We start from the raw sequence: 24,684 nt of genomic DNA, 5'->3' as shown, positions 1-24,684 counted from the left end.
TTTTTATACACTCACTTTTCTTATTTTTTTGTCAGGATTGTTATGATAGCTTAAAACCCAACGACAAAGCAATTATCAACTTTAAAAACGGCTAAACCGATTTGATAAGATTTGAATGGAGTGAAATTTGAAATCGTGGAGTTTTTTGTAACTTTTAACGTTTATAATTTTGTTTATTTCTTGCCAGTGACAGCCCTATGAGTTATTCTATGTCGGAAACACAGCATACCACAATTTGTCTGTCATCCTGGATAAAATTGACCATGGACGGTTGAAGGTCATTAAATGGTTATAATAATTATTGTTATGCTTTATTTATGTACGTAGATATTTTTTAACAATATGTTTAAAAAAGTGTAAGTTTATTGAACAATTGACAAAGCTGTTTTTATTTCTCCAAAACTAATCCTACTGGTAAGTAATGTTATTTTTATAAGTAAATTCTATAAGACCTTGTCCTTCCTAATATATCTAAAGCCGCCTATTATCAGTTAGAGTTACGTATGCACTGGTAAAAACAGAACTCTATTAAAGACTATCCTCTGTCCGTCTACCTGTTCGTCTGACACTGTTGCTACATTACATGAACCGTGAAAGCCACTGAAAATTAACACAGAAAAAATAAGATTGAGTTTTATCAATAGTTTTTACGATCATAATTGAAGTAGACTCAAATAGAGCCTATTTGTACGAAACCCGCGCAGTCGCAAGGCAGACCCACACTTGTGTGGTTTTTATACACACTGTGATGCAACGCATTTTTAACTACTTGTAAAGTCTTTGTGTGATTTTTTTCATTGAATCTTATTATCTTACAGACAGTTACAGACATACATCATAACGTAACAATAAAGTGTAACGTGAGTCTATTATTCTCAACAAGTAACTTTGACCTTACCGCCGAGGTCCTATTAGCCGCATTTTGAACATATCAGTTATAATTACCGACACTATAATTAAAAGGTGATAAGCTGTTAAGCTGAAGTTTTGTAGGAAGCGGAGTAAAATAGGAAAAATGAATAATGTTGTTTTGTGAATCTTCTTCATGGTTTTGGCATTGATTTTATTATTTTGAATAGAATTATGTAGAGATTATGAAATAACACATTTTAGGTTAAGTCTTTGCATTTTTTTGTATTTCGATGTTTTTTGTAATTAAATAAATTGCATCCAATCTATGTTTTACATTTCGGATATAGAAAAGATTTTCTAAAAAGCTAGTATAGGCATCGTGCTAGATGAATTGCCTCCGCCCCGTGCCATGTTGACGGCACGATGCACTTATAACGTCTTAGTTAGAGAATTATCAACAGAATAAGCTAGTAATAGTGAAACAACAAATCTAATTCTGTTTAAATCCTTGCGCTTACCCTCTATATTTATCGATTATCTAAACCGCTCACGCTAATAAGCGTATCAAAACATGACCGCCTGCACCTCCAGTCTACCATCATATTAAAATAGCCAAGGAAAAACAACCCTTATTACAATAAATTGAAAGCTCAAACAATGTCTCAGGAATAAAGTGTTCTATGTTGCTATGACCAAATGAAAGTAATTTTGATTCTACGTTCTATGGTAACTGGAGATTACGAAGTACGCTGGTGAATTATGAATGCGATCCCTTCCTAAATTGTGACGTAACGAATATATGAAACAATACAATGGAACTTTGCATTTTAGTACTTTCATCTCTTTATTTTTCTCCCGCATTAAGAAATTCAATCCTTGTGTCGCATTTGATTTCACAGTTAGACTCAGGACAAGCATTCGTGGATCACACAAACTTTTCCTACGCTGGGATCGAAACCGCGACGCGCAGTGGGTTTGGCGTGGTGATACCGACCTTACTCGGCTATCCGTGCAGTCAAAATCTGATATATATAAGTAACCTATTAGTTCACAACAATAAAAAGAAAAGTGATTGTATAAAAACGTGGGAAAATTTGCCCAGTCCGCATGGTATGGAAGAAGGTGACTGAAGAGAGCTTGTGTCTCATCAAATAGATTCAGAATATTAACGTGCCTAGAACAAACCGGCCTTTACTAAAATTGCTATTGCCATCAAAGTTTGACTAAAATTTACAAGCTATCCCCTGTTCCATTGTACCTCATCGTACCTGTTGTCCTTCTGCCGACAACACCTTCTAATAATCATCAGTACAATCGCCATTCAGGCGTAAAATGCATTCCTCAATAATCCCAAACGTCTCCTTGGTATAATAGCTTGCATGAATAGACTGGTCACGACACAGTCTCAATATTACGACATTTGTATATTTGAACCGGTATTGAACTATTACTTATTTTTATTGTACGCAAGTTGTAGGTCTTGGTCATTGTTATTTGGTATTAATAAGTTATGCAATGTTTATTTAAACAGTGACACAGACATGTTACAATTTGCTCAGTCCAGCGGTTTTCGGCGCTTAGGTTTTCACCCGAGGCAAATAACTTATAATGACTGTCATAGATATGACAATCTAATATGGTAGTGAAGCCGTTTAGGTGTCCAGTGACAGATACAAATGTTACTGAACTGCACTTAAACGGCTCGACTGATTTGAATGTTTTTTGTTTTATTGTATACGTTTAAGTGCGACTTAGGTTCATAAGTTAGCCCTGCAGAGCGAAGTTTGCGGGATCGGCAAGAAGTTAAGAATTTCGGTAGGTAGTTTTAAATTTAGTGAACTCCCTCATCATTGAAGTAGTTCAGGTTATGTTAGAATATTGTAGTTTTGATAAAGTCTTCCATTAACAAATTCGGGAGTGTTTAATATGCTCCCTATTTTTATTTCCGAAATCTCGATCCCAAATCAATTGGAAATAACTCCATTAAGATATCCTACGATACTTCAAGATTTAAGGTTTCAAATACAAAGCTATAATTTGTAATCTTCTCACAGGCTATTTATCTATTTTATTTCATTACGATACTGTTCCTAATCCATTTACAGTCATAGATCCATTCCGAACCTGATTTATTGAAACAGATACATTACGTAGGTAATTGCATGACAAGTTGTTTTATCACTGGAAAAACTCACTTTCCTTAGGAAAATAGAGGAAGGAACCAATTATAAGCTCGAGTAAGTGCATATTATTTATGAATGTTTCCTAGAAATAAACTATATGATATGGACATGGTGACAGAATTTCTATAACCTGTCATTTTATTGTTTTCCCGTTTTTAACTCAGTACCTACTTCAGATGTTTTTTAATATTTGCCCTTCTTTTTTAATCCTTTGTTATACAGACAAATGGAAAACCAACAAGTCCTATTATGATTCCATGGTTCACATTTATGTATGTAATCTCTTCATTTCTTTCTATAGCGTCCGAACGCCTGAACCAATTTTGATTTAGGCGGTTTTTATTTTGTTATTAAAAGTTATTATAAAGACTACGACGTGCATCTGCTACGACGTGTTATTTTCCAGACTTCCAGAAAGCAAGTAGGATTTTTAAGTTTGATTTACGTGCTTGCTTCTCCGTAAAATACTTAAGTTAAAGAGATTTTCGTGACGATGTTTCAAATATTTTAAAATCCATCAAGACATGAGCTATGCTTATCTTATCTTGTTTTGCTCATTAACCGGAAAAATGTCGCGAGATGCCTGTATAATGAATATCAACCGAGTCCATTTCCCCAATGAAATGTACTGATAGCTACCACAATACAAGTTAACGTAAAAGTCTTATTGATAATACATAATTTAATCGCGTTTATTTTGACGTTAGGTTAGAAAAGCGAATATAAAACTATAAAAAAATCATTTAAATTTAATGATATTCAAAAAATATATAAATATTTTCTTCTTCATATTAAAATATTAGTATTGTAATTATAAATAAAATGTAGCCGCTTTTATTACACCTTTTGCTTGTATTTTTTTTTTATGCTTTAAAATAATAGTTGAGAGGATATTTTATTTGCTAACTGTTGCACGCGACTGCGGCTATGCCCCACAACCAGTGAAGATAAAAGTTAGGAAAGTATAAAATCGGTATTACAGTTTTAGAATATAGTTACAGAAAAATTATTACATATTATAATGATCACTCAAAGTTGACCTTCTCCACTTAACTTCATTACGTAGCACTTGCGTGTGCGCACCTAGTAGCAAGTATTCCGTTGTTCCGCGGCGCGTGTCGGTAACCAGACGGGGATGAACAAGAAAACGACGCTCAGCATTCCACCACGATGCGCCACTGAGCATAAGACATTGAACTTTGAGATATGCTAAAGGCAAGTCAATGAAATGAATGGAAAACTCATTTGAATGTTTAAGTAGATGAAGATTTTTTTTCGCTTGATTGAATATTGTTTTTTTTTTTTCATTTGATCGTAGGTTTGTTTATCATATCGTTCGTGCGTTTAGAGTCATTACTGTAACGCTTTTAAAGAGCCTGGAATATGGCCTTCTTGATTCATCATAGTATCAATATTGAAATACATACAATACTATTAATGATTTATTGAGTGAGAAATATAAACGTGAACGAGATATATATAAATATAACAAAAAAGTGTTTATAATTTTATCTGTTTGTTGTTACAACAATTCTTTTAGCTTAGAATATTATATGTACCATAGTCTCACAAAGTCATCAAAGGGGTATAGATTTTTTAAAATTCAAGTAAGTAATTAAAGTATTGAATTTTTTTTTCTCCAAATTGCACAATTTTCAAATTTTCTATCATCTTTATCAACGTACAGAAATTCACTTTAGCCGTGGCAATGATAGCGCGGACACTAGATCTGCACATCAGGTCATTAACCCCAGCCAGCTGGAGGCTTGCTTGCCCTTTAAAGGCTATCGATTATGTAAACATTATGTATGAGACTGGTCTTACTACCAGTATAGTTAGATGCGTTTTTTTATACGACGACATTCAAGTTTTTTTTTGTAGTTTGGGTCTTACACCTTAGTTCTAATCTAAGTTAGACTGTTGCATTGGTGGAAGCGAGACGGTGCTATGATTGGTAGAGCGGCATCTTTTTTCCACATAGTACTTAATAATAGTAATATAAATAATGTTCTAAACGTGCTTGATATAAGGTTTTAATGATGTACATAACAAAATATATTTTTCACTGCCAGAGAGACTTACGAGAAGGTCAAATCAATCAATCAATTAAAATATTTTTTTACAATAAATTAAACTAAACTAATATTTACATTTTTAAAACTATATCAAAGTTTGCGAGTTCTTTATAAAGAACTCGCAAAGCGTTTGGTCGACTCTACACGTGATCAGAAGGCTGGTCCATATTTTGCCCAAAGAATTAGCATTGCCATACAACGTGGCAATGCAGCCAGCCTTCAGGACACGTTTCCCGACTTTGGTAAGGATGAAGATGTCTTTTTTGACGCTTTGTAAATAATGTATATATTTCTTTTTATATTGACATCAAAAATTAGTTGATGTGTTTTATGCAACTCTATGTTTGTTTGTCTGTGAAACATTTACGAACACACCTTGACCACCTGGTTACATTTAACCGAATGTCTACGCGAATCGCAGCAATCCCTAGTATTCATTTAACGTACGATAATTCTACATACGATATAGAAAGTCAAGAATTTATCAATAAATAACTTTTGTTTCCTTTCCTTGTATAAAATAAATTAAAAATACAAACGCGATTGTGTATAGTATTAAACTTTATACAAATACTGACAAATCCCCAATAAATCTTGTGTAAGCACTTCTTTACACAATCGGTTCAGTAGTTTGTCTATAAAAACTTAATAATAGTTTCCGACTCGGTCAACAGCGCACGTTTTGCGTAAAAAAAAAGAAATTTCTTTTAGCACTGTTTACTTGTGTCTTGTTGCGTAATAATTGTGATTATTAAACGGTTAAGTAGAGCTTATGAGTGAGAGATGATTGAAATAGGCCTTTTGAGGTTGAATTGTATATTGGTAGGTAATTTATTTTTTAAAACGATTTTGGTTGGAGATTTGAATCGAGATTGTATCTATTATGATTCATGATTATTATTATTTTATTTGTCGCAGGTAATAGGTATGTCTGGTTATATAATCTTTTGATGTAAATGTTTTAAACTTAAGGGAATATAAGGCATTGTCTTGATCGCGATAAGAAATTTAATCGATTTAGGAGGAAAATAGGTCATGATGTTTGATTTGGCAATACGACAAATTAGAAAGACCTCGTAAGAATATGAAGAAAAATTCGAGTATTGTAGGAACGAGAATAAACTAATATCATTCGTTGTTCTATATGTTGAAAAGACATTCTAATATCACGTAACATAGAACAAGAACTAGACTTAACAATAAAATCAGCCTTATCACTTCACAAATAATTGAGTCATATACAAATGATAGTACATCAGCATAATAAAGTGATGGCAACAAGAAGACTTTCTACAATTAACACACGTCATGCAGGGGAAGTAAATGAACATTATCGGAGCATCTCATCAAGCAAGCGTTGCGTATCCACGAAAGTCGTGTAAGATGCAGCGCTCACTGGCAACAAAATAGTTGTGAGATAGTCTACAATAAGGTTCTAAGTTGCAACTGTTTTGCCGACAACATACTCAATACTCAATCATTTATTGCATTCCATATGTTACAGAGATGGTAGAAAATAAATAGCAGTTAGAGTTAGAATACCATGTTACCACAACAGCCACAACTTATGGGTTATCACCCATAAGTTGTGGCTAACAGCTGGTCTAATTCTGAAATTGGTTTGGTTTGTAGTTTGTTTTTGATTTTGTTTCTGTTCTCAAATAGTAGTGTAGTCTTAAATAGTCTCGGTCTTAAAATAGAATTATTGAAGTAAACCAAAATCGGGTAGTTAACCAAGCGTAGTTTCAAATCGTGCCACTGCCTAAATTAGCGCTAGAGTCGGTTCCCAGTGTACTATTTTGAATCGAAGAATCTAATATCAGTACTAGTTTTCAGTTTTCTTTTAGCTGGAAGACAATTGCAAAACGCATTTACAACTATTCTGAAGCCGGTGAGTGCTGGAGTGTTTTTCCTATTTCTGTGTTACTATGCAAGTTGGATCTTGTATGAAAGTCGATTAATTACTTTCCCTCGAATGTTTTGAGGTCTGGTTAGGGTTTGAGTATGTGAGCATCGTGTTGAGTGGAATGTTGGTGTATAAATTACGAATTTCTACGTCTATACTTGTATCAGATAAGTGTATGGGAACTATTTGGTTTATTTTCCTCCGTCTGGTCAACAGTCGTGACATACTTACTGACTGTAGTGATACATATATCAAACTTTTGCTGCCGAATCTAATAAAATTTTGAAATATCCAACATCACAGCATGAACAATAAATGTTATTAGTAACTATTTTAAGGCTTTTACTGTTGTGGAAAATATTACTTGATTTTTTTAAAATCTAATTGTACCCCTCAACACACGAGACGTTTTATAGCAAGCCTTTGACTAGAACAATAAAAGCAAAAAAAAAAATCAATTCATTTTAATCGTAGAGAACCAATACCGACCAGTCAGCAAAAACACTAAACTTAAACCCATACAACCTCATATCCCATAAACCCACCACCGCCACAAAGGCCTCAGGCATGGCTTTTGACAATTAGTCACAGGTTTGCAGCCGAGCGTTGACATTGAGAGCAATGCGTGCACAATTAATGTTGCAGACCTGTGGAACGACACAACTGGTATTCCGTATGACCATTAAGATATATAATGTACGCAACAATGTTGGTAAGAAACAGTGGTATGTATCGGGCAAGAAATATTGCGAGAGTGAAAAGCTAATTCATAAACAAGGGAGACAAGAAAACTGGGCCGGGAGAGAAGAGACCAGGGTTGTATAATCTTGGGAAGGCAAAAATTTCGAATTAGGTAGCTTTTGTTGCAAATGAAGGAAAAGACACTTGGCATAAAGCACATTAAATCGTTTTATTTTTTTAGGGATTTTAGGGAGGATGATTCGTTTTTAAATGATGGTAGCTCACGTGAATGAATCGGGGTTGACCGACTAGTATTGGCCAAAACCGGAGCCCTTAATCATGAGCTGACGCACATACAGTTCAAAACAGGAATCTAATATCAATAAATTTTATTGAATTATCGTGGCTTGTATCTACCGGCATCTATACATATAATAAAATTGTAGAAAAGTGAAAACTGTACATTGAATATTTTTTAAAAAGAATAATTGCAGGGTGGTCTACGAACGATTCCGATGCCGAAAATATGATTTTTAGAATTTTTGTCTGTTTGTCTGTTTGTCTGTATGTATGTCCGGAAAGATCTCGGAAAGTACTGGATAGATGTGATTCAAATTTTCAGAGAATATCAACAAGAGGTCCGGTCAACATACTTTTTACTTATTATCTCGCTTTTCGTTACAGGGGGTGAGCAGGAGCCTTTTATATCTATAAGCAAATATCAAATTATCTCATAAACTACTGAATATATTTCGTTCAAATTTTGCATGAACCTTATCGTACACATGATACAACAAATATAAAAAAAATATAACGCTACTATGGAAGGGGCATGAGCAGTCAAGTTTTAAATTTTTGGACTCATCCGTAACATCGTGTAATACAATTATGAGGTGTATTTTCACCCCATTGAGTAGTAGGCAGCACGGTCATCAATTTACACAAAAAAACATCACGCTATTTATAATAAGACTTTTGGCAGAGCAATAATAGGATTTTTCGAAAATAAATCCTTTTTTCAAAATTAGTCATTTTATTCCGTTTCAAGTCTGATATAGGCCTACCACGACTATTTCACAAGTAAAATAAAATAAACATAAACTAATAAGTTTTTTTTATGCAATTGTTACCGTAATCGGTACATTCTTGAAAGAAAGGAACTTAAATTATTTTTATTTTTATTGATGCACTAAAATTACTCAAGTTCAAATGTATATGTATATGTTTTTAGCTCGATAATGTTGGCGAAGCTACTTCAAGATCAAAACATTCGTAGTGACACTCAACCCAAAGTTGCAGGTAGTTCACATTGATCTCATCTATAATTATGCATAACAAAAAATTACTGAACGACACAGTCAATTATTACCTTGGTTCATCTGTAACAACTAGCAACAGTTTTTTTTCTTAAATTTGCTACATTACATAGGCCAAAAGTATTTGGGATAAGAAAACTTGCATAAAAACTGCATAATAGGTATGCAATGTGAAAGATCTATAAAACCAAAGCTATCAATGAATAGACATTATGTATCTATTGATAGAATAATATCTACTGATACCTGGGATTTTTCAATATTTTAACGATTTGATCGATCTACATCCGCCATTATAGAGACCGCACACGTGGTCCTTCCAAAAATTCCTTTAACAATTTATTGTAATCTCTACTTATTTCAAATTTTCTTCTTTCGTAGCCTGGTAAAAACAGGGAAAGGATCGAGACTGAATGAGTTTCTGAGATCCCTAAGTCGACGAGGGTTAGGAACATATTTTTGAAAATTTTCCCAATAAGGCTGATAATAGCGTGTAGCTATCAACACTTACATCGGTCATACAATGTCTGGAAAATTCATTTTGGCTGTCGGTATCGACAGCGTAACCTCATAACCAACCTCATGTGTTTTAAGTTCCATAAGTAAGTATTTTACTCCAATGATCGTCAGGTAGGGTAACGAATAAAATACGCAATTTTTCCTGTAAATTGGTACAGTACTTAAATAGAACTCATGCACATAAAGTCACTTTTATGTTCATATTTTGCTTTGTCGTAACATCATAAATTACACATATCCTATACTTTCGATTTTTGTCATTGTCAATTTTAAAAAAAGGGGTGTCTGATATTTTTTTTATTATCACGCTATTTATTTATCAGCAATTTAAAGGCAAATCATGATCAAAACACCAGGGCGCCAAGATAACACGTTAACCAACTTTTTTATTTTGGAAATTTTCCAAATGTTTGTGAGGACGATCAGTTTTAATATTAAGGGGACAATCAAACACAACGTGTTTCAGGAAACCGTTTATCTGGGTGCAATTTTGCAAAATCTTATATCTTATGACACTATGTAAAATCCACAGTTACCGAGCCCGACTCTCACTTCACCAGCTCCGTCCACAAGAATAATTTGACATCTTCTTTATATCGTCAGAAAACATCGTGTGTGAAAATAACAACTGTTTGGCTATCACTGTTCCTGTGAAATAGCCAGGTGACACACAGACAAACGGACACCGGTATCAGTAATATGGTTCTGGTTTACCTCTTTGGTTACAGTACAATAATAATTTTATGATACCTCAAAATCACCGTCATAATCCGTCTAGCAATTTCAGGTGTAGGCCGGCCCAAGAACAGACGTGCTCAAAAATCATAACCCACCCAATTAGTAAATGGAAAATTTCGAAAGTAAATCATTTTTAGCAGAAGTGCTAAGACCGAGTTATACCTTCTGTTATTTTTTCCTACTTGCAACCCCCCCCCCCACTCTTAAACGGCCCGATTTGTCAAACATTTCTAAACGAACACTCTCACATAATTCACGTTTAAATTAAAATAGTTCAATTCGTTCGGAAGCTATGATGTCACAGACAGACAAGCAGGCAGATATGTCAAAGTTATAAACCCCTCTTTTTGGGATTACATAAGAAAAAGTCATTAAAACAGCTGTGAAATATTTGACACCAGGATAGTATCGTAAACGATGAAGTGTGTTTGATTCAAACATTTGATAGTCTTTGGGCCGCTCAAGATTCATTATAATCTAGAAATAAAAAAGCAAGCTTAAAATATAAAAAGTGTTTCATTTTCAATATTGCATTACATTTTTGCGATGATCGTTATTATTAAACTGCATAGTTTTTCACATCTTGAGAATCACGCAGACAAAGTCGCGGGCAACAGCTAGTAAACTAATATCATTCGTTGTTCTATATGTTGAAAATACATTCTAATATCACGTAATATCCCACAAGAACTGAACAATATATTACAACACGACAAAAAAGCTTAACAATAAAATCAGCCTTATAACTTCACAAATAATTGAGTCATATTCATATACAAATGATAGTACATCAGCATAATAAAATGCAACAAGAAGACTTTCTACAATTAACGCACGTCATGCAGGGGAAGTAAATGAACATTATCGGAGCATCTCATCAAGCAAGCGTTGCGTATCCACGAAAGTCGTGTAAGATGCAGCGCTCACTGGCAACAAAATAGTTGTGAGATAGTCTACCATAAGGTTCTAAGTTGCAACTGTTTTACCGACAACATGTTAACTCTCACCCATAAGTTGTGGCTAACAGCTGGTCTAATTCTGAAATTGGTTTGTTTTGTAGTTTGTATCTGATTTTGTTTCTGTTTTCGATTTAAATAGTCTCGGTCTTAAAATAGAATTATTGAAGTAAACCAAAATCGGGTAGTTAACCAAGCGTAGTTTCAAATCGTGCCACTGCCCAAACTAGCGCTAGAGTCGGTTCCCAGTGTACTATTTTGAATTGAAGAATGTAATATCAGTACTAGTTTTCAGTTTTCTTTTAGCTGGAAGACAATTGCAAAACGCATTTACAACTATTCTGAAGCCGGTGAGTGCTGGAGTGTTTTTCCCATTTCACTATTTCTGTGTTACTATGCAAGTTGGATCTTGTATAAAAGTCGATTAATTACTTTCCCTCGAATGTTTTGAGGTCTGGTTAGGGTTTGAGTATGTAAGCATCGTGTTGTGTGGAATGTTGGTGTATAAATTACGAATTTCTACGTCTATACTTGTATCAGATAAGTGTATGGGAACTATTTGGTTTATTTTCCTCCGTCTGGTTCAGCAGTTGTGACATACTTACTGACTGTAGTCATACATATATCAAACTTTTGCCATTTTAGCACAAAGATTTGAAATGTCCAACATCACAGCATGAACAATAAATGTTATTAGTAACTATTTTAAGGCTTTTACTGTTGTGGAAAATATTACTTGATTTTTTTTAAATCTAATTGTACTTTCTCAACACACGAGACGTTTCATAGCAAGCCTTTGACCAGGACAATAAAAGCCAAAAAAAAACAATTCATTTTAATCGTAGAGAACCAATACCGACCAGTCAGCAAAAAACACTAAACTAAGACCCATATAACCTGATATCCCATAAACCCACCACCCACAACGGCCTCAGGCATGGCTTTTGACAATTAGTCACAGGTTTGCAGCCGAGCGTTGACATTGAGAGCAATGCGTGCACAATTAATGTTGCAGACCTGTGGAACGACACAACTGGTATTCCGTAAGACCATTAAGATATATAATGTACGCAACAATGTTGTTAAGAAACAGTGGTATGCATCGGGCAAGAAATATTGCAAAGGAATAATAAGGTAATGCTGTGCTGAGAAAGGACAGCTAATATATAAATAGGGGTGGCAAGAAGACTAGGAAGGGAGAGAAGAGACCAGGGTTGGATGATCTTGGGACGGCAAAATTCTCCATATGACAAAGTTTCTCCAAATTAAGTTACTTGACATTACGAATTAGGTAAATTTTGTTGCAAATGAATGAGGATAAGAGATTTGACAGAAAAAACATTAAATCGTATTATTTTAAAGATTCGTTCTTAAATGATGTTAAGATTTACTCGAGTGAATTTGTCGGAGTTGCCCGACTAGTATCTGACACAACCGGAGCCCTTAATCATGAGCTGACGTAAATACAGTTCATTGCAGGAATCAAATATCAATAAATTTTATTGAATTATCGTGGCTTGTATCTACCGGCATAAGACTATATAAAACCTCTTTCCAAATATATTATACAGTGAGCTATTGGTAGCTGTGTTTCACGTGATTGTCAAATACATAACATTACCACATTGAAACCTGTCAGATAAAATTTATTTGAACTGGTTAAATGGAACGGTAGAAGGATTTCCTTGTTACGATTTCCTTCGCGGACCTTACACAAAAAGCTGGGTGTCTGAGGTTTGTAGGTACTTATAATATGAGTGATATAACTACGACTGGTGTTACTGACAAGTTTTTACAGTCAGTACTGGATATCGTCCGTAAATAACGAAACCGAATAGTCTTACTAATATTAGAAACGTGAAAGTTGGTATGTATGGGTGTATGGATGTTTTCCTCTTTCACGCGAAAACAACTTAGCGAACTGAGACGAAACTTGATACACAGATAGTTTATTAAGAGGATTCACAGATAAGATAGCTTTTATCCCGATTTAATGTTCCCGTGGGATTTTCAATTTTTTCAATTTGTAGCGGGTTAGCCCGCGGGCTTCAACTATAGACAATTGTTTGTAAATAAGCAATTTCTTAAAGTAATAAACGTACCTATTTTGAAACGTGTGTTGCTTGATAAAGTCACACATGGGAAAAAAAATACAAATAAAACCTAGACGCTAAAGGTTCTGTTATTTTTTGCATAATTTTCCAAATGCTCAAAACTAATCCAGCTCTTGAAAAAATACAGCATTATAATTGTATCCATGTAAAATTAGAAACTTAAAAAACTTTGTAAAGCCTTAATTCTCTGGGCAAATGTTTTGATTGCTTCACCCGAAGACAACCACCACAAATTCATGCAAAACGAAAGTGTAATAACATTGTCTCTAAACTTGCGTAAGCTAGCTGGTACTTCCATACCCATCGAATTTGAGTTTATATACTAGACTTGTATTAAAGTACTATAAAATCTAGATACCAATGCAATTTCAATCCAGTTCCCGCGTGAAGTTTTCTCAACGGCATCGTTGTGATTATATCCTCTTGTGTCGGTGCGAGACTCACAGCCGATTAGGATCGCCCGTGGTGCTAATCTAGCTATCACAATAATGCGTTGTTTCATTCTATGGAGGCTTTTGACTCTTAGGAAGGGGAAACTTTGGATTTTAGAGCCTGTGTGTCGTTAGATAGGGTTTTGAAATCTATTTTTTGTACAACTGTTTTGGTCAAAACAAGACGAAATAGAACTTGTCTTAGAGACATTTTTAAAAATGCAGTTAAATTAATATATTAGTTACAATATAATAATTATTAAACAAAAACTTATCATATACGTATCTAATATATATTATAGAAAAGGACGGATCATTGATCACCACGCCTTCTCCCTACAATTTGGCGATGCCAGTTCTAGTATTTGGAATCCAGGTATTTTCATGACATTTTCAACTTGCTCTATGGAATTTTAAAATAATAACTGCTTAAAACTCATTAGTCTTAAACTCCTCGTCTTTTTGAGAAGAATTAAAAATTACATCAGTCACCGTAGTATTATTACTTAACCGTATTTTTTAAAGAAATAACTAGGAAATGAGTTGCCAAACAACATTAAGTAAGGTCTTTGAAATCTTAACCACAATAATTATGTCATTCACCTAACATAAATGGCTTTTTACTTAGATTATTTGAAAACATTCTTACGTAGGTATACAATGTCACGAATAATAAAGCCTGTAAAGCAGTTCTGTTAGTATAAATGACGTAAAGATTTATGGCCACATTTCTATAACTCATTCAACTTCATTTCATATTTGAAATGCCTGAGAGACATGGGTACTTTGGACTAAACTATGTTTAAACCCAATGTTTACCTATTAAGTGCTATATTTCTAGATACGATCCTGCAACTTGGCTAAGTTAAAGGCGGCATTACTTCAATCACCTTGCCCTTAAACACGAAATATATATAAGATATAAATATAAATAAACAAATATACCTTTTCCAGGCACTTTTAAGATGTTTAAACCCGGTCGTCGGTAAAAGTCGATAATAAGCATTTCTCCCTGAACCAAAAAGGCCAGACCCGAAGATTTTATCATTCCCCTTTCATCTTTCGGCTCATCTATCATGATGACACATCAGCACATTTACCATGACAGACATTTGTCGCCGTAGTTAAATGCTTACCCACTAGCATTGTTCATGTGATAATTCGTAAGGTTTGATGCTCTGTTTGTCAAGTGGGCTCTGAACATCACAAGGCTCAAGTGTGAATTGTTAGGGCATGGGATATTTCGACATTGTGTCGAAAAAAGAAAAAAATCAATTTCAGCTTCACGGTTAATTTCTAGTAATTTTATTTAGCCTCGCCTATCGCATGTCTATAGTTCTGCCTGTATACTTATAATTAAGATTTAATTGATATATTGCCTTTTTGATATCTGACATTTTAAAATGCAAGATAAATGCATGCCAGTAAAACAATAGGTAAGAATTAATCTAGAATTATTTTCATTAAATTATCAGCTGCAACAAGCACCTGTAACAAATGCTGTAACCGATTACGATACAATCAATCCAAATCCAATCTTTATCACTTAAGAACAAGAATTACATAAAGTCTCACTAAAGTTGTCAAATAACCTTGCAACCAAACTCCATTGTGTCATCATTCAACGAAATCTTCTAAAATTGTCACTAAATTTCAACGCTCTATTTCCTTCACAAACCGTCTTGATTCTACCAAAAATGTTTAAAACATTATTGTAAGTGTGGAAGCGAGAAAGTACTATGCACTGCGAATAACGGTGTCTTTTTTCCACGATTGTTCTGGTTCAAGAGATGATTGCTCTTACTTTGTATGTTCGACAATTATCGTGATTCTCTAGGGCATGTCGTGGTGACATCGCAATTTTAAGTTCTTGACTCGTGACAGACTTAAACATGGAAATTAAACGGTCCGCCTTTTGAGTGCAACGACATGACGCAAAATTGTTTTGTACTTGTTTGAAGATTTGAACGGTGTTTTTTATGAAAACAAACTAAGCAAAAGTTTATTATTTATGTAAAATCTTACAACTTTTGGTTAAAAGAGGGCTGGTTCGAGGAGTCGCACGATATTGATTTAGGCCAAGCCTTTGGTCAACAAACAGTAAACCTTCAAGCTACGCAAAAACATGGGTTAGACACTCATAACAATCAGATATATAAGCTGCATATTAGCGGCATTAAACCCGATAGGTAGGCAAAAAAAAAACACGAAGAGATAGACTGACTCACAGACAGACCGGGATGACATCGAACTCTTCCTAAGAAATTTGTGCGAAGTAGCTAATAATAAAACAGTTTGTATTCAAACGAAGAATCCTTTCACCCTGTAGTGCGACAAAAAATATGTTAAACTAGCAGTTGCCCGCGACTTCGTCCGCGTGGTAAACAAACCCGTAGTACATCGTTTTGTTCTATTGTCAATAGTATTAGCAGCGTATGCAGATTTGCACCTTTGGTTACATTATCTAAATTTTCTTACGGAACAATATTATTTTCAAAATAAATTATAGCCTATGTTCAGCGGGGATAATGTAGCTCCTCAACTGTCTAGTAGTTTCGAAGCCTATGCGTGTCAAACAAACAAACAATCAAATCTTTCCTCTTTAGAATATTATATAGTATAGATTAAAAAAAATACCCTCAAAAGTGAGCGTCCATTGTTTTTTTTTTCTGTAAAGCTCTTGTTTACTTATCTTCATAATCTAAATACATAATACAGTTACTTTCATCAGAGTTCAAACCGTGACTAACTCTTTCTTAAAAGGCAAGAACGTTGCTCTTGAACCACTGAAAAAACTACTAATTTGATTTTAAATCACATTATATTACAACTATTAGCATAAAAAAGCAATTTAAAGTATTTAACGCTACATTTATTAAGCTGTCTTTAACTTAATTGCTTTTTATAAAATGTTCGTAAATTTCGCATTGTTAAGAATTTTCTCATTTGGATAGCACAGTTGAAATACTTGTTCGAAATTCCCCACAGTGCTTGTCATTATGAATTGTCATTGATTTTACACTAAATACACTCGTAGTATGTACTCGTAGCTTTCACAAGAACCATACGAAAAAAAATCAGAAAATAGTAGAGCGTAGGGGTAGACTCTACACCAAATATGAACGAAATTGGACTAGCCTTTATCTAGCCAAAGAAGAGTCACACATACACTTTCACAATCTTTCGACTTTTAATATGTCGTAATAGCCCGCACCCACAGTTTCACTTAAATTAAGTTTCGGGCATAATGCATACTAAGGACATCTTGAGAAATTCGTGTAGTTCATGCATTTTAGATCCAGATAAAATAAAACATGTTAATCCGCCGGATGAAAGTTATAAAGTCCATATTTTCAAGCTTTTCCAAAAAGTGCACACAAAATGATTTCCTTGATAGTTTGTTAATACATTGAATTATTACTAAGTAGTTATTGCAGTTCTTCATCGGCCCAGCCTTTTCCCAACTATGTTTGGGTCGGCTACCAGTCCAACCGGTTTCAGCTAAGTACCAGTGTTATGGGCATATACGTGTAGGTACCTGGGCAACACGACACCCCTTGGTTAGACTGGCTGTCAGACTAATCAAGCTTCTGACTACCTGTAACGACTGTCAAAGATGTAGGAATAACAGCCGGGACCCACAATTTAACGAGCCTTCCGAAACACGTAGGAACTCGCTAAGACAAAGATGGTCACCCATCTACCGACCAACCGCGTCAAGCATAGCTTAACCTGTGATCGAATCACTTATGCGGTTATAAGACAGCCAGGAGCTCCTCCAAGTAATTATTGCAGTTGTATATACTTTTTTTATTTAGGAAAGGTCGACCAATTATAGGTAACAACATCGATAAATTCCATTCGATTCAATTAAATTAAGCTCACATTATCAAGGATTCCTACAGTTACATAATTCAGTATTTAAATATACAGTTTGCTCGTGACTTTGGTAAATAATTGGAATAAAATAGCCATAAAGTAGCCGGATTGAGACCGAGAGCGCTTCGTTTGTTTCTCGCTTATTTTCCACAGATATAACGCTTGTCGTGATTTTGTCTGTGTTTTAAAATAATGCACAGAAATGGCTCCTTTTATCTGCTGTTCCTTGAAAACCAGGACCAAAGCATTTAATTATATCGTCATCTTTGAGCAAAGCTCCAAAGCCCCAAAGTCGCATACCATTATGGATGACAGCTTATAATATTTTGTTAAAGCGTATGGAACTAATTTATTTGACTGCACGGGATGCGCGACGTGTCGCGGGTACGATCCCCGCGTAGGACAAGCATTTGTACGTTCCACGAAAGTTTGTTCTGAGTCTGGGTGTCTTTGTGCATGTTATTTGTATGTTTGTGAAACCCCCGTGACACAAGGATTAAATTCCTTAAAGCGGGAGTTGCTTTTTTTAAACATTATCTTTGTACGGTTTTTGAATGAGTCATTGCGAGCTTTTGATAAAGCTACTTACTATTCCTGATAACGAAATTGTCGCATAAATTCTCAAGTCTTGCAGCATAAATTGAAGTTCTTAGAAAATAATGGTTTTATCACTTATCATCAGTATGCCGGTTATCCTTAGGTTTAAGTATTTAAAAAGTTATAAAAATCCTATTTATACTAATAAAATATAAGTAGTTTTTAAGGCCCCGACGATAAGATCTTTAACAAACTCGCACATAATTCTATATTAATGGAAAAGAAAATAAAGTAAATTGAAATTGCTTAATCTGTTTGGGAGTTATGATGCCACAGTCAGGCAGACATTCATACGGACACCTCAGACTAATTACACCTCTCTTTTTGGTTAAACATTTTCAAAATGGTGGTGGCTATAGTTTTAGTTAAACTATATTTAAGTGACGTCATCGATGTAAGTTTTTGACATCTGTCTTACAAATAGTAGACAAAAATAAAGACAGACATGTACCAGTAAAGTTATAGATTGAACTCACGAATGGACAGTGCGTTGTAATTTGCAAATGTAAGCGGTTTTAGTCGGACCTTCAACTTTGTAACACTCAAGGGAGATTGCTGTAATGCATTCTTACATCTATTTCTGAATAATATTTTGTATGTTCCATATAATACTTCTAACAAAGACAAGAAAGGACATTTATTACGTACTAGGTGTTGCCCGCGACTTCGTCCCCGTGGGTAAAAGATGTAAGTTATGATTTATACCTGCCCTGTTTTTTTCACATTTTCCATTGTATCTTCGCTCCTATTAGTCGCAGCGATGGTTTATAGCCTAAGACCTTCCTCAATGAATGGTCTATTCAACACAAAAAGAATTTTTCAATTTGGACCAGTAGTTCCTGAGATTAGCGCGCTCAAACAATCAAACAAACTCTTCAGCTTTATATATTAGTATAGATAGGAGGAAGAACCACTATAACCTGGTATTATAATAAAATATAATACCAGGTTATAGTCGTTCCTCTGATAGACAAAAACTACTTCCTATTTGAAGAAGTACTGAACATTGATCACCTAGCCTTTTCACTGCGAGTTGGCAAATCTAAATATGATTATTTTCAACATTAATTTATTACGTCTTATAATGTATGAAAGTTAAAGGCCCTGTACATATATTCAAATAGTAGTCTTATCGAGTATACCCTTGGACAAGGTTCTTTTCACAACCAAATACTGACAGAAAAATATCGACAATATTTAATTAACGAAGAATTCAATCTCTAATCCTCAGACTAAACGACCTCGTATTGTATCTTAGATGTGTTTACAGGTCTTCAATAAACGTCCTGTCTTTATTATTTACCGATCACTTTAACTGCACGGCTTGGCCACAGATTATAAATGATGTAACTTTGCATAACAAATGCCCTATTATAATTGAATCGTAAATTTCAAATCATTCAATAATTTATTTGCAGTTTGTTGTTTATTAATCATTATAAATGTTTATTCATGCAAGGAGCATCTTGTTAATATGTGTACAAAGTAGAGAATTGATGAGAATACAAAGAAGTTTAGCAAATAATGAGGTTTGTTATTTATTTTTAGTGTTTTGGTGCAACTTGGCAAAGGCCTATGTCCAGTTGTGGACCTTAATAGTTTAAATTGATTGACTTATTGTTTTTTGTTAAACAACGACCCCTGCACTGAGGAATTTAATTCTCGTCACGTTTTTTACTAATACTCAAGTCGATGAGACAATTAGTAAGCTTAACAATAGGAACATTTTTAATTAAAAAATGTATAAATAACTCCAAGTTTATACTTAATTGCATTGCTTCAAGTCCAAATGCCTGCTATTCAAATTACATCAACGAAATGCCATCGATTCATATTTATGGACAAAAACGTTTAGGATTCAGCCCTAGAGATATAAGTATTCATTACTTAACCCTGAACGTGCTCATCTCACCAAATTAGGCGATTACTACGAACCTTATTCGACAGCTATTTAGATCGCGAACCGTAACGTTATAATTATTACCGCGCGAGTGATGTATACTGTGATATCGGAATTAAAAAAGCCCGTTAGTTTTGGATCTGTCAGCGGGATTCTCCGAAAGGGCTACCGAGGAAAGTACATGGATAGGTTGTAGTCAGTAAAAGTCTGACACACCCTTCCGCTCAACCCTTAGCGGGTTTGATAATTTGACGACCGAAAAATATGTTTCTTTTTTTTTATGGACCCTTTTTTTCCTAGGTGAAACTCTATGACTTCAACCCACGCCGAGGGCACGGCGAGGGGATATGTCGGACTAAAACTCCCATCAACTTAAAACACCCCAGGCCCCTTCAACTGCCTGAACCAGAGCCCAGAGTTTCTGACCCTGGCTTTAGGCACCTCTGCGCCCCTTTGTCAGGAGTGCCGGTTCCGTGGCCGTTTTTCTTCACTATTTTCAGGAAGTGATAATAATTTGCAATACGCACATGAATTTGGTTCGTGCTTGGTTTCCTACCAAGCTATCACAGCTTATTAACCGTAACTTATGTCAAGGTACTTCTAAATCGTAAATTCCTATCATTGTTCTGTTGGCCGTGACCCCTGATTGAGCTACTTTATTCTACTTAAAGCTGCTGTGGTGACTTTAATCCTAATTTCTTCCTACGTTCGATTTAGGTTTTATTGTGTAATGGTATTAAATTTGAATTACGGGTTTCTAAGAGCTACCCACGCGAGGTGGGTGGTGTATGAGTGACGGGAAAAATTAGCGTGAGATAGCGGAATGTAAGCATTTATCACTGAAATGGGTGTCAAAGAATCAGACTCTGAAATTATCCCAAACATCCGCTTGACGAGATGATCGGTGTCCAAAGTTTTTACAAATTGTCAGCTAAAGATAATAGAGAAAGAATTTCGTAATTTGCGTGATAATTTTCAATCATATCAGCGTAGTTGACTAATATGTAATAACTAACTTACTATATATATGTACCCATGTATTTTCATTTTTTTTAATAATTAAGGTATTTTTTAAAAACAGTCGAACCCGCGACTTGTCTCGCACAATGTTTGTTGTGATGACCTTAACCCGGCTATTGAAACCTTCCTCGTTAAATTTTGTTATCAAACTAAGTCCAAAACGACTGCAAGTCGAAATTAACATAAATTATATCCATGGCAAACCATAGATTGAAATCTATACTCTATACTAATATAATATAAAGCTGAAGAGTTTGTTTGTTTGTTTGAACGCGCTAATCTCAGTAAGTACTGGTCCGAATTGAAAAATTCTTTTTGATTTGAATAGACCATTTATCAAGGAAGGCTACAGGCTATATAACATCAAGCTGCGACTAATAGGAGCGAAGATACAATAGAAAATGTGGAAAAAACGGGGAAAATTCTAACTACGTGGACGAATTCGCGGGCAACAGCTAGTTACAGGCTAATCCTTACTTATATACACTGTTCGCAAGTATATCTACGCGTGTTAGCAAAAGAAGGCTCATGTATACAAACAACGTATTTGCAAAAGTCGGCTCATTAAACTTTTACTACAAAGACCTTACGTAATATCAACAAACGTGATTCAACTATTAATGAAAGTTAGCAAACGAAAATGATTATGCGAAAGTATGGGAATTATACAAAGATAGACTTATGTGTACGTAGGGATATCTACACTTGCTTCAACAGAAAACTTAGGACATTCTTGCAATAACAATGCTGGAAGTTCCGTTTCGTAACGTAAAGATCTGAAGATCAAGACATCTGGTCAAAGATCAATACAAAATAGGGTCTTAGAAGTTGGCTCTTTGATTGTGAAGTTACACAAGTACCGGACGTGTTTTCGTCTCCAAGCGATAATCACTACAAAATTTAAAGATTCGCTTCATTGGAAAATTAATGCCATTGGTATCTGAGATCTTTCCTTATGAATCAAGGGTCGCTAGAAAGAAATGGCCCATGATTTATTGTTCAGATTGTTTGACGACCGCAAATATTATTTATAAGGTTATCAACCGTAATGTGCCGTTTTCCATATTTGATAAATATTTCATACAATAGGTGTAATTATTACTTTAATTACCCAGTAAAATCAACTACGAGAATCCTTTTTCTTTTAAAATGGCTCAGTCAGAAATTTATTTTCTCCAATACTTGCGACTTAAAAATTCTTAAGAAATGGAAAATAAGAGACGTTTTCTTTATTCATTCTCCATATAAATAACAATGTATATGAAACTTTTTCAATACAATATTATCCTTATTTTCACACGTACGCGAAACTTTTAAACTAAGCTCTTATATTCCAAACTTGTGTTAAATTCGAAACTTGTTCGTTACAATTCAACAGTTTTACGATTCCTGAATGTTAATGTAACTGTTTTTATCTGATAGATTACACGATTGTGTTTCAAGACGGCAATAGAATACTAATTTGGAACTTAAGGCTTCTTGAGACCATGTGAGAAATTGAGTGAGTTACGATCCATTGCCGGCTATGACCTACCAACTTTTGATACGAGAGCTGAGCAGCTCGGCAGTGTATTGCAAAGCATACGCTGGACATACAAAAGTTATGTTGCTTTGAGAACTACTGTTTTTCGAAACTCGTTTTGAGAATTTGGAATTTCCAGCACTTGTGGAAGCTTATCATTGGCATATACTAATCTAAGTTGTGTAACTATTTGTATGTAGCAGTAAGCTCCCCTAATAAGATGAAATAAAATAAAAATATCCAGTGGGATTGTCCGAAAGGGTTACTGAGATCCCAGTACACAATTGACAAAGGATACATGGAAGGGTTTTAGTCAGCAAATATCTGACACTCCCTTCCGTTCAACCCAAAGCGGGAGAAGTAATATTGCAGAGTAATACAGGATGAAGGGAATGAACCAATAGATCATCTAAATATTGACATGGAATCTTCAAGAGACTCATATATGGAGATAGATGTAAAAAGACGGGAATACGTGATGACACCTAATTAGGTAATATTAGGCAAGTTGTCGACTGGACTGCATGGATGGCACACATGTTGGTTACCTCACCAATTAATCCTATTCGAATAGGTAAGTAGTTCAGTACTGACTGTGTTATATTTTTTGTGTTTCATAATGTCGTATACTTCAGAGCTAAGGCTACCCAAAGGGTAAAAATGGAACCCTACTGAATATTTGAAAAGTCCTACTTTTTTATGTACTTTTTGATCTATTTTTATTTGACTTTGAAGCCCAGCGATCATACTACTAGGCTCGAATAATTCTAGACTATTATGAATCTAGCTAGATTTCATAATAGTCTAGAACTAAACCTTATTATTTACAAAGATTTTCATTACAATTAATTGTAACTTGTATAGTTGAATGAAGTTCACAGAAATTAACATTATTATCCTAGAAGATATACAAATAATTTATTTCATAAGATGTTTTCAATGATGAATGTTTCCAATCCGGGAAATCGAGCATCATGTACATACATATTATTTATTACATATGCATGACTAGAAATGAGTGTAAAAATACATTGAACTCCAAAGAAGTTCTTATTAGACTTTATGATATGAGGCAACGACATAATAATTATTATTGCGATGATTAGAATATAGCTTTTGTATTTTATATTCAAAACATGGCGAAATATATTTGCGGAAATTCGTACCTACTACTGAGTTAACTTCCACAATTGCTTATTGAATAGACGATTTCTTTAGTGAAAAATTATTTACCTATGCACATGTCGGAAACTGATAGTGACAAATGTAAAAAAGTTAACCTATAATGTACAGGTATATAATGGGTCAGACCATAATAAACTTTAATCATTCACAGTAAAGTTTATCGTTCAAAAAAACAATAGAAGGTCAACTGACAAACTTTTGTTTTATTTTTTATCTATTAAAAAGACTATATACCTAAAATGGTTTATTTTTCTTTTAATAAATTCCACCTGTTTTATCACGCAGTCAAAAGAATGTGAAATAAATATTGTATATCCAATTGCAAAAATAAATTATTAATTTATTAGTTAATTTATTTACTTACATCGTTTCCAAAAGCTTCACTGCTGACATCCAATACAGACGACAAGGCTGCCGCCAAAATAACTTTTCTCCAGTACATCACCATTACATTAAAATAAATGCACTAACAAATAAGAAAAATACAAAAAAATCATTCACAATTTATAAAACTTAAAAGTACAAAAATGACATTTTAAATCGACCGCCATTTGCAATCCCGCGCGTTTTGACGTTTATATTTAATCAGAGGTGTAGGCACAGGTTACATGTTTTCAGCCAAGTTTTTTTTTATAATATTCGTTCGTGTTTATTTATAGTGTTGGTCCCGCGTCGTTGCGGGCGGCAGTTCGCGCGGTTTCGCGGCATGCGACTGCGCGGATTAGTGCAACAAATACAGAACAAAGTGTTAGATAGTGTTGGGTTTGTGACCCTATCGACGGTTGTATATTTTTGTAGTTTATTTTGTGG

The 24,684-nt window shown here is 34.5% G+C and overlaps 1 protein-coding gene across 1 annotated transcript in view; it reads right to left on the bottom strand.

Moving 5' to 3' along the window:
* The window catches only part of LOC113502457 (A disintegrin and metalloproteinase with thrombospondin motifs 18-like), a 56,170-nt gene extending 31,803 nt beyond the window's left edge, over positions 1-24,367 (bottom strand). Inside the window, exon 1 of the mRNA XM_026884037.1 lies at positions 24,239-24,367. Within this exon, the coding sequence (XP_026739838.1) occupies positions 24,239-24,322 (84 nt within the window). The 5' untranslated portion in view covers positions 24,323-24,367. The remainder of the gene's footprint in view (positions 1-24,238) is intronic.
* Between the last annotated feature and the right edge of the window lie 317 nt (positions 24,368-24,684).

This window comes from Trichoplusia ni, chromosome 2 (assembly GCF_003590095.1).
Source record: "Trichoplusia ni isolate ovarian cell line Hi5 chromosome 2, tn1, whole genome shotgun sequence".
NCBI lineage: Eukaryota > Metazoa > Arthropoda > Insecta > Lepidoptera > Noctuidae > Trichoplusia > Trichoplusia ni.
Note: the sequence above shows the minus strand (reverse complement) of the source record. Positions and strands in the feature narration are given on the sequence as shown.